At 35.6% G+C, this 14234-nt stretch overlaps 1 protein-coding gene across 1 annotated transcript in view; it reads left to right on the forward strand.

Moving 5' to 3' along the window:
- Nucleotides 1–2882: 2882 nt before the first annotated feature.
- LOC121426041 (integrin alpha pat-2-like) overlaps nucleotides 2883–14234 on the forward strand; it is an 83023-nt gene continuing 71671 nt past the window's right edge. The window contains exon 1 of the mRNA XM_041622173.1: nucleotides 2883–4240. Within this exon, the coding sequence (XP_041478107.1) occupies nucleotides 4041–4240 (200 nt within the window). The 5' untranslated portion in view covers nucleotides 2883–4040. The remainder of the gene's footprint in view (nucleotides 4241–14234) is intronic.

Below are 14234 nucleotides of genomic sequence, written 5' to 3' on the forward strand. Positions count from 1 at the left end.
GTACACTGTAAACAATACTGGGTAAAAAATTTCACCACCCTCATTGAACACTTTTACCCAATATTAACCAGGTTGGGCAAAAAGCCAAATTTTTAACCATCACTGGGAAATTTACTGTCTACAGAACTGTTGGTTGAAATATGTCCAACTTGGGTAATAAAACTAATAATTGGGTAATACATTTGCTCGATTGGATAATAATTGCCCAGAATATATATATATATATATATATATTATATATATATATATATATATATATATATATATATATATATATATTTACCAACATACATTACCCAACACAGTGGGCAGTAAGTTGCCCAAAATCTAAAGTGTTTGTATCATTGTTATTATGTATCAGGTTGATAAAAGCTCGTGTATTGATTGTAAATTGTAACACAAGATTGTAATTTATGTATTTCATGTTGTATAAATTATTATGCCGGGTATATTTTTAGAGCAAAATGAATTTGAATAAAGAACAAAACTCAAAATTTGAAGTAGAGTACTGTAAAGACAACTTAAATAAATATATTGCAAATTGTATAGCATACAAGCGTTTGATTTATATATCTTTTTTGTATTTCACTGATGTATCATTTATCTATTATTATCTATTTCATTCAACAAATTATTCTCCATATTTTTAAGAAATAATGTAAATTCGGTCAGTGGTCAGGGGTGCCTTGCAACTTTTCATAAAAATTACAAAAAGAGGCCCTCACGATTTTGTCAGGGGACCCACTTCGCCCCGCCCCCTCCACCCCCTCAGTTCAGCTCATGGATTATTTTATTTTACTAGTTACTGTAAAACAAATTAACAGGATCCGTTTTGCGCTCATGATTCTATCGTTATATGATTGTCATGCTGGTAAATCGGAGCCATTAAAGGGCAAGTCTTTCCAAAAAATGTTGACTTGAATGAAACTAGAAAAATCATGCTAACAGAATGCTGAGAATTTCATCAAAATCGGATGTAGAATAAAAAAGTTATGGCGTTTTAAAGTTTCCCTTTTTTCACAAAACAGTCAGTGATATGCACAACTCAGTGACATACAGATGAGTCGGTCGATGATGTCCATCACTCACTTTTTCTTTGTTTTTTATTGCTTGAATTATACAATCTTTTATTTTTTACAGATTGGACAATAAGGAGCATCTTGACTAAACCATATATTATTATATAATGCTAATTGTACATGTTCAGGGAGGAATCAATCGTTATTTCACTTGACAATGAGGAAAAAATTAAAATATTTCATATTTCATATAATAGGATATAAACGAAGTAGTGAGTGTGTGGCGCCATCATTCTCCTCATTTGTATATCGACCAGGATGTGCATATAACTAATTTGTGAAATTAAGTGAAACTTTAAAATGTCATAACTTTCTTATTTTACATCTAATTTCGATAAATTTTTCAGTGCTATGTTTGTTGGATTTTTCTAATTTAGTTCAAATCAACTTTTGTTGGGGTGGACTTGAACTTTAATAAAGAGGGTTTGGTCAACCCGGTTTCAATGGCTAACCAACATGCGCAAAATACTTTTGTAACCCATTCATCATGTTCATCCTCTCTCTATGAATGGCTCTCCTGTAAGTATAGTAAGTACGCCCTCTACAAAGTTTATCCGTATAATTTGCCAGAGTGGTTTCCAATCACTCTACTATCACTTGCTGTCAAACTGATGATTTTAAAATCCCTTATGCTCATATAATTTTTTTAATGTTCTTTTTTGCCTGTCTTTTATTAATTCATTTTTTTCCATATTAGCAAATAAATATTAGGCTGACAACGTCACAGCACCCTCTACCCCTTTTTCTATCCCGAAATCTCTCTCCATCTTTTTCTTCTGGCTCTCTCTCCCAACTGTGTACCACCTCTCTCACACAACAACTTAAGTCTGGAAATTAAATTATTCACTGCTTGTCCACCATTAAAAGTGCATTAAACTGCTTCTAGCTATACCTTCATTACCTAAATTCTGCGGACATCAAACATGATCAAAGTGACCCAAATCTCCCTCTAACCTTGATCAACACAGGGCAAAGAACTTTTGGCCAAGTTAAAAGTTCAGAAATATATTTTTGTCCAAGCTACCTGAGATATTCGACAATTTAATGGTAATTTTAAAGCAAATTGTAGTGACATGCAATCAATTATCTACTCCATCCACACATTCACACCATGCGTGTTTAACAGTCTGTGTGAAACAACGCGCTCCCAAAAGTTTTGTCGCCAGATGGTTGGTATCAAATCATAATCCAAAATTTGCACAAATGCTTACATCAAGGGTCTATAGTGTCGGGAATATTTTCCTATATCAATTCATGGATGTAGTAGGTCCATGATCAAATTCATTTAATTTGACAAGCACGGTGTTGGCGAGATCGGTATCGTTGTCAATGGTGGAACCATTAAAAAAAATGAGGGGCACATCCAAGACCTCCATCACTTCTGCACGCCATTGGTCGATGTTTGTTGTTTTTGTTGACATCAGTAGCAAGTATACCCTTTGGCAACATCAAACAAAATCATACATTTATTGACATCATTAGGACAACAAAATTTGTTCTACGACCTGAATAATTTTATGCCCTTACAACTATGAAAGAGTAAATCAGTGCAATTTGAACGTGGGTTAATTGAGCACCCCCCCCCCCCCCACAGTGTTCTTGACTCTTGATCATATCTCACTTTGATCATTATGTCACAGCATGTACAAGATACATTGATAGGGAGTCTTCGCAACTGCAAAGGGGCAGATTCAAGAGCACAGTAAATGTGTTAAAAATCCCCGCCAGAATTTACCAAAACAACTGCGATGTCTGTCTAAATTTGGTGAAGTGGAGCAACAGTTTCGTTTTATTTTCAGAGCTGACAAAAATTGCTAACTTATGCCGTTAGCCCAGAATCAATGACGAAACTGCCGTTTAGATTCACCAATCTTCGACAAAAACTTCTCGATCGTGCTTTGTCATTTGACAATACATTTTGTATGTCCTTGAATCCGTCTTGTGTAGTGGAAGTGGAAACTAATGATAATTTACACCAGACAAAGACCAGACAAGATCGAGACGATTACTTATATCCGGACAGTGAAAACAAGCACCATATCCTGAATGATTAAATATTTATAAATCTACAAAAGAGTCACCGGACAGCATGCTATCACCTCTCCGTGCCCCTATCTGATCAGGAAAACACCCCCTCTACCGATGCATCTGAGAAAGTATTGTCATCCAAGACCTTGATGAAGTGGGACGATTTTTTGGTCATACCGTTCAGTCGGATCGATTGAAGCTATTTATGGAGAGACGTCTGTCTGACAACCATTGTCTTGTTGACATCCACTTTGACACCAGAGACCGAGGATATCATCATCGTAGATGAGAGGTACTGGATTCTATTTTGGAGGAATCTAAACATATTTAAAATTCATGTCCAGCTACTTGACTCTTTCTATATTTTTCATGTTATCTTGTCTTGTTGACACCAAAATCTGAAGATATCATCACCATCATTGCTCTTGGAGAGATACTGGATTCTATTTCGGACCGGTTTATTTGTATGGAAAGAGGAAGCTAAACATTCTTAACGTTGCGGCTGCTTTGGACCTTCGACGTTGTTTGTCTGCTTTTTTTTTTCTTCCACTAACGTACGACATCTTCGAAACTTGTGGAAGAAATCTCCAAACCTCGATCTTTCGGATACTGGATCTATCAGGAATGATACAACAAGTGGAATAAGACAGTATTGATCTCATCATTTCTATCAGGATAATGTTATCGTCTTTTCTTCAAGAAATAATAAAAATTGTATTTCAATTACTTCAACTGGAAAACGTAAAGGGAGGGATAAGAACGATCCATAAATTATTTTGGAGAACAAAATTCCTTCACATTTATTAGTTTAGTTTTAGTGAAAATTTCGTGAGTGATAATGACATAGGTTCCATCTCAAGGAGAACTTGCCGTTGCAAATTTAATATTCTTTATACAAAGGACGTAACATAAACGGAAATCACATTCTAGGACATGTTGAACATCGACCTATTAACGATGTATCGTGTTAAGATCCGAACCCTAATCTTTCAGATCTTAGTATCTCTGATACTGATTGCCCTCGCCGGATGTTACAACATTGATACGACATCGCCTCTCATATTCAGCGATGATCACGTCGACAGCCGTTTCGGACTGTCACTCACTCTTCATCAACATGGATCTGAGAATATGTAAGTAGTAATATGTCAACTTATATAGCGCAGTTACTATGTGCATATACTCAACTGCGCTTTGATACTTGGTGTCATTATATTATTACCCCGGCTGTAGCTGAGCCGCCATATTAACAGGCGCTAAAGCGTCCAAGGAAAAATCATACCGGGTACCCTTTCACCTCACCTGGGTCGAGTACAGCACAATGTGGATAAATTTCTTGCTGAAGGAAATTACGTCATGGCTGGGATTCGAACCCACGACCCTCTGTTTCAAAGTCCGGAGACTAATCCACTGGGCCACAACGCTCCAATTAAACCTAATTGGGAATTGATCCATTTAAAACGCTGGATAAGCTTTTTATACAACGCTGTTTGCTATACTGTTACAGCAGTTGTTTAAACATTTTTTTATAAAACAAATAATATTAAACGATAACTGTGTTGTATACGAATTTTAGTAGCGCTACAGTAAGGGATGGGGAAAGGGGAGGATGTGAATAGACGTGGAGGAGGGTTGGAAGATGGTTAGGGATTCTTTTTTTTCGTATTGATAACTGAAACATGGGAACATGTATTCTAGACGCGGTGTCTGTCCAACGTTTAGAGGAAGGGGCATAAATATTGATATGTTACACTAAAAAAAATCATCAAATCATCAACAACTATCATATAGCAAAAAAATACAACAACCGGAGACCGAAGTAAGATAGGGGTCGTTTCCAACTCCTTTGAACAGGGTGAGGTTTTTTGTACTTCTTTTTTTTGGGGGGGTCGTTGTTATTGGTTTAACAGATTGTAATTAAGCAGCATATCGCAACGATTTGTTGCCTATAAAACTTGCAACGAGTTTATTTCACGTTCATTTACGTCAGTAAAGAAAAAATATCAAATGCGCCCATACACACCATTACTCTCAACTGCTCAAGTACAATACTCGCAACAACCAAAACTAGATGTATTTGCAAATATTCGAGAGGTATGCGGGTCCTGCAGTATCGAATTCCATACTGTAGGGGCCGTATACGCGTTTTTAGTGAACAGCCTTGATTTTTTTCCAGAAATGTCTATGGGGGTGTTGAAAGAAACTATTTGCAATCAATTACAAATATTCTGCTGCAAATTTACAATTGATTGATCACCTTTAGCTGGACCAAGTCCGAATACACTCCTTGTTTCAAGGAGCAGATTAGCAATCAATCACAAATTTACAATTATTTACAAGACATATGATTGATTTAGGGACCGATAAAAGACTTGCAATTGATCGCAAGTTCCTTGCAATGCCCCCATTACAGTGTATTTCTTGAATTCAATTTTGTTTCTAATACTAAAACCGTTAAAAAGTTAATAGTCTATTGCGTTTGATCTAGAAGGCTGATAAGATGCATAAGGAGTTGAATTAGTGTCATTTATGTTTAAGCTTTTGTTGTACTTTCCGCCGGTGCCACTTTTTCATACATGCTTACTTGTATTTGACCCTCACAGTTTATTTTCATATTGTAATGATTGTATTTCTGTTATTTCTTATATTTATTTCGCTTTATACCTGTATTCTTGCACCGTTTGTATATAAAATTAATCCACATAATTGTTTTAGTACTTTTAAGGGAAAGGACTATTGAATGAAATAAAAATAAATTTAAAATTAATTAATCTGCAAGTTGGATAATCAATGGATGAATTATTTTGGATTTCAGTAATATGTTTATGTGAAAAGCATTTCCTACACCTTCATTCACAGCATTTTGTCTGGGAACAATGATAATACAAATGTTCCGGTACTCAATGTAAGATAACTTCCTTATGCGATTAATATTATTTTTAGAAACAACTTGTTATCTTTAATAAGCACAGCGTGCAATCGTATAAGCAATGGATAGTGCATTAACTAAGAGAATTATAGTCTATTTTATATGCATATCATTTGCTTTTGAATGCCCCTCTTTGTGGAATACCCTTTCTGAAGACATACAAAATTGTACCTCTGTCGAAACTTTCAAAAATCTTCTAAAAATTTGTTTATTTAACTCTTAGCTCCTTATGCGCCTTGAGCACTCTGCAGAGTCACATTTGGCGCTTTATAAGTCATTATTATTATTGATTGATTGAATTTATTTTTTTCTTCATTTCAAACAAATTGAGAAAGTAGGTACGAACAAAACAGAATATGAATAACAGAAATGAAAATTAGTTTTATTATTATTACTAAAAGGGGTAACTTGCTTTAAAAAGGCATTGCCCATGAGAGCAAGCCACTGGACTTGTTACATTACGTGAAATTAAATTATCCTTACGTGAATTTAAATTATCTCTTTTCAAAACATCCTAAGGTAAACTATGAAAAAAAAATATAGAGAAGTAGGGACCAAAGATGGGAGCCAAAGGGAGACATATGTATGAGCTGGTTTAAGTTTAGGCAAAATATAATGAATGATGTTATGTAATGCATCATTGGTGTCATCAGTCCAACACCATCATCATCGTCGTCGTTGTCACCATCACAATTCAATAACATCATCATTGCATTCATCACGTTAAATCCCATCAATGATCATGATTACGATAGTCATCAGATAATTCTTACGATTTGGCCTATGCGTTATTTTTTTAAACACATGAACACCTTGGTATCAATAATGCTTGCAGGATTTTTTTTTTATTTATTTGACGCAAGATGAAAGAGCTTTGTATTAAACATGACGTCTTTGGTAGTGCCGAGAATCGAACCCCGGACTTCCATGGTGTAAAAGTAGTCGAGCGCTTTAGACCACTCGGCAAAAAACAAACACACGAACGCACCTTCACCACCTTCACCCACGTACTCGCATACGCACACACACCCTCACATACGTGCATATATATGACATTGTCTTATTACTAGTAATATATTTTGCTTGATTTCTACCGATTCTTGTTTACCCACGGTTTTTGACATGTCAGCATATAATGTCGTCCAGTGGTCTACTTTCTTGTCGCTTTCGATGGTCTCTTTGACATGATTTTGGTAACGCGGTATAAAGATCGTAAAACAGATATCAGGATATTACACGTCTTAATCAGATTTCCTTTTATATCGGATACTGGCCCGACTTTGCTAATGCGTTTGAGGCAATATTTCTGGTTCAGAGAAGTCTTGGAAAGATGTTCTTTCCTCAAAGATACTGTACTGTGACATCATCGGTATAATGCAGGGTTCAAGACTGGTGTGTAAATAATAATGATCAATTTTACCTGGGTCAGCCGAAATTTGTTCTCTAAGCGGGCCCTTCTTAACATGATAATGTTAATATTACCCTCCCTGGCTTTAGCACGGTTACCTTGATAGGGCGCTTTAGCATTCCAGGAAAGAAATACAATGCAAACAAAACCAACGGCTCCATCAATTCATATTCAAAATGTCGTGTTTTCCCCACTCAATATATATTATAATACACACATATATATTATATATATATATATATATATATATATATATATATATATATATATATATACATTAATTAGTCTCATCAAATGAGCAATGTGGAAACAATGAATCAGGATACGAAAATTATGGGATGAGGGATGCAAACTTACTATAAATGAATTTCAACTGCAGTTGTGCCTCGCCGAAATAACAGATTGGTAAAACAATAAAGTCATTAAAAATAATACGGAAACAGACATACTGACACATTGCTATTAATATGCGGTAATTAGATAAATCATAACAAACTAATGCCTATAGGTTTCCGGCTGATTTACTCTATAATGTGACAAATATATTTTGTTATACATAAAACAAATATTTAATAGGAATTGTGATGATGATGGTCAGAAATAATACATTACAATGAAGATGATGAATCTTCAATGAATTTTCATCATGTTACTGTCATTTCTTTTTAACAAGTGAATACCAAGTTACCAACAATGCATTATCATTTCCATTTCTTTGAATGCAGGATAAAAATGCACTGTCGACCCAATACCTAGCCCACGGGCATGGGTGCCGTGGCCGAACCCCGGTCATGAGCCATATATGAGTAAAATGTTTTCTCCAAAATACGATATTCTTTTACAACAGTAATAATAATAAACATTTATATAGCGCCATAGATCTATCTAGAAATATTCTATTCCGAAGCGCGTTGTTATTATTACCCCGGTTTTAGCTCGAGCTGCCTTTCAGCACTCATGCATTCAATGAATTAATCCTGCCGAGTACCCCTTCACCTCACCTGGGTTGGGTGCAGCTCAATGCGGATAACATTCTTGCTGAAGGAAATTGCGCCATGGCTGGGATTCGAACCCACGACCTTTTGTTTCAAAGTCAGAAGACTTTTCCACTGGGCCACAACGCTCCACGGTACACGTATCATGTACATGTATATCATGTACATGTATATCATGTATACCTGGTATATGACGTAATTAAAGTATGGGAGTATTTTCGGGGGTGATGTATACACTGCGGTCTACAAACTCATGTAACCCCTTTTTCAAACTGGGTTTTTATTTAGTCTTATACGATGGATTTGCGCCACGGCCAATACCATCGTCGCCATGAAGAGGAATATGAAAGTAAATGTGATTAGTAAAGCTTGGATATTGGCGCTGTTAAAGTCATTAAGGCGACCACGGAGTGACGAAATAAGAAGCGTGTCAGGATACCGGGAGAGTGACCTTCAACCTCTCAGCAAAAAGAAATATGCTTTTGAGTCACTCCTCAAAAATAAGAGAAAAATCATGATGAGTCGGCCGAAAGAACGGAAGAAAATGAAGATTAAATCAATAAAAGGAAGAAAAATAATAACGAAAGACAGAAAAAAGAAAGAAAGAACGAAAAAAGATAAAGAAAAAGGGAAAGCAAAAAATAAAGAGAGAAAGAAAGAAAGCGAGAAAGGGAAGGAGGGAAAAGAAAGAAAAGAAAGAAAGGGAAAGAGATAAAAAGAAAAATGGTAAAAGCAAAAAAAAGAAAAGTAGTTTCACTTATTATATCTCTATTGCATTCCAATTAGAATATAGTACAATGATGTTAATTATTACACGAAGTAGCCTTGGTAACAGGTTTATTATAATTTCCCATAGTTATATTTCTTAGTAATTGATTAATTAACATTTTGAATTTGACCGTTTATCACATTCAGCGCACCCACTATTTTTAGAATAGAGGCTCTTCAAAAATCAACCTTGAAAGTGCGCCAAAATTATATTGCGTGTTACATGTTTACTTTAACACATTGTTTAGGGGAAATTTTGGGCGTCAAATGGACTTAATATAATTTAAAGCCGATATGACGTCCCCTTCATACTACTTTTTGATTGGCTATAGCATATCTGTGAAAAGACAAATATGCTAACAATGTATAGTGTATAAACTTTGCGTTACATGTATGTATTACTTTATTTACGATTGACCTGAATGAATGTTGGTTTATGCTTCTCGCATGCTTAAACACTGTGTATGAGATCCTGAAAATATTTTTAGGGCAACAAAATGATCGTTAAATAAAAGAATACTTTAAAGTCTGAAAATATTTACCGTGCTTTCTCAAATTGTGCAGACTTTGGTAAAACGTATAACAACACAAATCATAGGCGGCGGAAGCGGGGGGATGGGGATAGATCCCCAAAAAAAAAATTATTTTGGGGGACAGTCCCCCTCTAAATTTTTAGTTGATAACCTTTTTTTTTTTGGCTTGTCAAATTTTATACCTGTGTCCATCACAAAATTTCAGGTGGACCCCGCCTAATTTTGCTGGCTTCCGCCGCCAATGCCACGAATGTATCAATATGATTAGGGCTTTGGCTGAAATTATTCTACAGCAAACTTTTATCTCTGGAAGAGGAGTGTGTAGCACTTATGTGCGCTATCAACCTTCATTTTGATTACATTATGCCCGGAATTCATGTTATATTTATGTAAGGGGAATCGACCTCGCCGCGCGAAAATGAATGGCAATGTACATCCCATACGATGCGCTGAGATGACTGCGCGGTAGAAAATGACCGTTTTGGGGATGCTGTTTCAGGTAAATTCGGCTCTAACATCAAAACGGGCAGCTAAGTTTGGTATCAACTTTGAGCTTAGACATTGGGAAAAATGATGCTGATAGAATTTAAACGGAAATCTAAACTTTTCTAATGTAAATACATAATAAACATGGATTATCAGCCTAATTCGAGGAACAATTATCCTATAAACCTCTTGAAACATGTCTTTTTTTCTACTTTGAATCTTTTCTCATGAAAAAAATTATCAAGATTATGTGAAAGCCATTTCAGACTCCTACGTGAAAACCTCCTGGGAAATAATTTTTTTTCAACTAGGTTGTCATATACACGGCATTTCGCAAAATACCGTAGTCATGGTAGTAGACATATAGATAAACACAAACATGGATTTTTTTCTAAACAAATCAGAAGACACACAAGAAATCAAATAGTAAAAAGTATAAAAATTTTGGGAAACAAGAGGTCATTACCGCAGTGCACTTGAGAAAGAACCAGAAAAGGAGAATTAAAGAAAAGGACTATCCAGGCACCCCCCCCCCCCCAAAAAAAAAAAAATTATAAAAAACTTAATGAATTCCAAACAATAATTAAAAAAAAATAATAATAATATAGTGAAAGGGAAGTATTATGGAATAAGGGTTATGAATCTCGCCTTGTGATAGACGGCCGTGTGTTCGAATCCCACCGAGGCCGAGCGTTCTTTGGCAAGGTGTCAATCCACACTTTGCCACTTTCCACCCTCGTGTAGGGTACGTGGCATGATAAGAAAGCCTATGCATGCTATGTAGCATACCTGACATTTTATTCGAGAAACTCTCGCTGGAATGCTCCCCAGGGTGTGGAGAAAGTACATACGTTGTAGGTAGGCATGCAAGGATCTGACGACCGGGGCAAATTATCCATTCTTTCGGTTGAAATGAGCCCCAAACTAAACTAAAGACATGGGCCTATACAACTTGTTTGACAAGAATAATTGCAAACGACATGGTGGTGTTATCATAGTTGTTGAAGGGGTAAAATGTAAATTGTAGAACAAAATATATTAAGATTCCTAGAAAAAAATCAGACATGGTCTTAGCGTTGCAGAAAAAACGGAAGATCATCAATTAAATGTAATCTGTTAAACTCATCACCTGTCAATCCCTAAGGGTATACGAGAAGGGAAAACTAAAAAAGAAAAAGCAAACGGAAGATATGCATGGAGCAACCGCGCGTAACTCTCCAATTACTCAATTATTCCCCGTCTAATTAAGTTAAAGAGAAGCGGAAGGATATTGAGTGGGTGAAGAGGGTTAATTGTCTGGTTTACCTTCACTAAACGACGGCTGATGAGTTTGATTGTAGGCCTATATCTAAATAAGTTCCCCTTTATCAAAAAATCGTAGCTGCAGTCCTTATCTTATTTGAGGTTCACCACAAAGGCTGCAAAGTGTTTGAGCTCGTACAAAAACCCCATCCCCCGCCAAAAATGTGTCACAAAGACAGAAAAGGAAGAAGTGCAACACTGCTTTTTAAATATCAAATGTGAAATATGCATGTTTCAGAAATTCGATTAAAAATACACGGGTATTGCATAAACGATTAAAAAGATATTGTCAATATGTTGTCTATAAAATAATTTTAAAAAAATTGCGCGAATGATATACAGCATGATCTCCTACTTAAACAACATAACCTTCTTCATATATCGATGTAAACATATTTTGATTCAAGATGGAGAGTCTCTATAATCAAATCAAATAAATCTAATCAAAGTGAAATCGCATAATTCATCGAATTTAAGAAAGTTAAGGATATGTTTAATTTGAAGTAATTATATTTGCATGGGCATATTTAACTTTCGGAATCTTGTGCTGTTTGTGCACTATTTATTTTGTTACTGTTACGTGTTACTGCTACGATTTTAAAGGGTACGTCCAACTATTTTGGTCGATGATTAAAATTGAAGAGAAAATAAAGAAAGAATTAGTGATGACGGAACGGCAGATCGTCGGCTTTCTCACAAAATAATGTTGATAACGTCCCTATTGTGAAGCAAGGGAAAATGCATGAATTTATATCTGAGTTTCATGAAAGTTCATTCTTCTGCTTGGTTGATCAAAAACCTGAAAACGATTTTGAAGGGGGTGCTGGTTTTCAAAACGAGCACAAACAAGCAAGAACAAAAAAAAAAGAGTTTTCTCTCCGAAATGAAGGTCATTATCGTGAAATGTGTTTTTTTTTCCAGGGGATGGTGCCTGCGGTGAATTACGTTTGTGGTATCCCGCCTCCCTGGGCCATTTAGTTTATTTTCGTTTTTAAAGTCGAGTGAACTTGTTATGAGGGCAGACTTGGTCTACATGTTGCAAAACGTCTTGAAAAGCAGTTTGTAAAAATAAGTAAAGTTTGGTAATCGATTTTTTTTCTGAAGTCTTACCCTAATCGATTCGGTGGCTATAATATCAATTCAATAGCTGATTCACCCTGGCTCTTATCCTTTCTTTCTTTTTATTTTTTTTCTTGTTTGCTTGCTTCCCTACTTTTTTTTCTTTTGAACCACCTCTTTTTTTACTTTTATTTACCCCCCCCCCCATTTTTCTGTTTCCCCTTTAACATTTCTTTTTCTTCAAATCTTTTTTTAAATATCTTTCCCTCTCGTTTTCCCCTTCCTTTTATTTATTCATTGCCTCTTCAATCCATTCATTTTTTAGATCGCCCTTCATTTCTTTATGTATTGAATCATTAATTATACCTTTATCTATTTATTCATTATTATACATGGATTCATAACTTTTGTATCGATGCTGAACGCGGTCGAGATCACGTGTTTAATAAGCCATGGTCTAACAAATATTTAAGACGGCAAAGGCCTCTTATTTTCCGAGGACCCTCAATACGGGAGGCCGATGATTTTCATAAAAATTGATTCACAACGAAACTTCTATCAATACCTACAGTATAGTTTTATTGTATCACAAACCTCGCTGCAGAGGTGTAAATTATTGTATCTTCATAAAAGGTGCACCTTATAGGATTAAACTATATTCTCATTCGAATACGTAAGAAATGGCAAATCATATGAGTCACATGCAGTGTTTTTGCCAATAAATGTTTAATGAAAATAATTATAATCATGATAATAGTCATAGCGCAACGGCTCTCCAAATTTAACTACAATCAAAATGTATATGTGTTATAAGTTTTAAAACGATCCTACTAATATACTAGACCAGAGACAAGCTGACAAGCTGTTCTACAATTTATAAAACCAGCCCCCCCCCTTGTTTTTAACCAGAAGACGGCATATGCAACTATGTTGTTTCGCCTGTATGTCCAACAGTAAGCTTATATCACTTGTTTGAAAAGGCTGTTTAATTCGAGAGGAAGGGGGATCACAATTGTTAGTTGGTTCTGTAAGTTATATCAACACGGATGTTTCCGCAATGAATATCAAATGAATAGTTTTTCTAGCGACATTCGACTGACATTGACGAGCACTAAGTTTCTAGACATTTAATTGCTCCCTTGCTCAATAGTCGATAATAAGATGAAAAGATCCACTAGATAGGACCTTTATCTTTCCAATCCAAAAAGCGGCCATGGGGGTTGCCTGAAAGATTTCAGTTTCATACCTTGACTTTATACAGACTTTCCGATTGGGTGCTCACTTACGCAGGGGGCGGAGCTACACAGGAGCATTTGGCGGGGTCAAGAGGCGCAGAAAACAATTCTGCAACGCAAACAGAACAAAATGGTCGAAGGTTACTTCATAATCAGAAAATACACGCAATTGGCTAAACAATTAACAACCACTTTCTAATAAAACAAAAACAGTAAATTAAAGCAAAAAAATTAATGCCAGCTCAGATGACCCATCTAGCCACTAGAAATTATACCTCTATGATATTTCAAGGTCAAATCTGGAGGGTTTGATTATATCGTATTATCTGATGTTGTGAAATTACGTTTTCTTTTACTCTCTTGAGAACACTGCTTTTTTTTATTTGTTTATTGGTTGCTGTATCTTTTCTCC

This window comes from Lytechinus variegatus, chromosome 13, assembly GCF_018143015.1.
Source record: "Lytechinus variegatus isolate NC3 chromosome 13, Lvar_3.0, whole genome shotgun sequence".
Lineage (NCBI taxonomy): Eukaryota > Metazoa > Echinodermata > Echinoidea > Temnopleuroida > Toxopneustidae > Lytechinus > Lytechinus variegatus.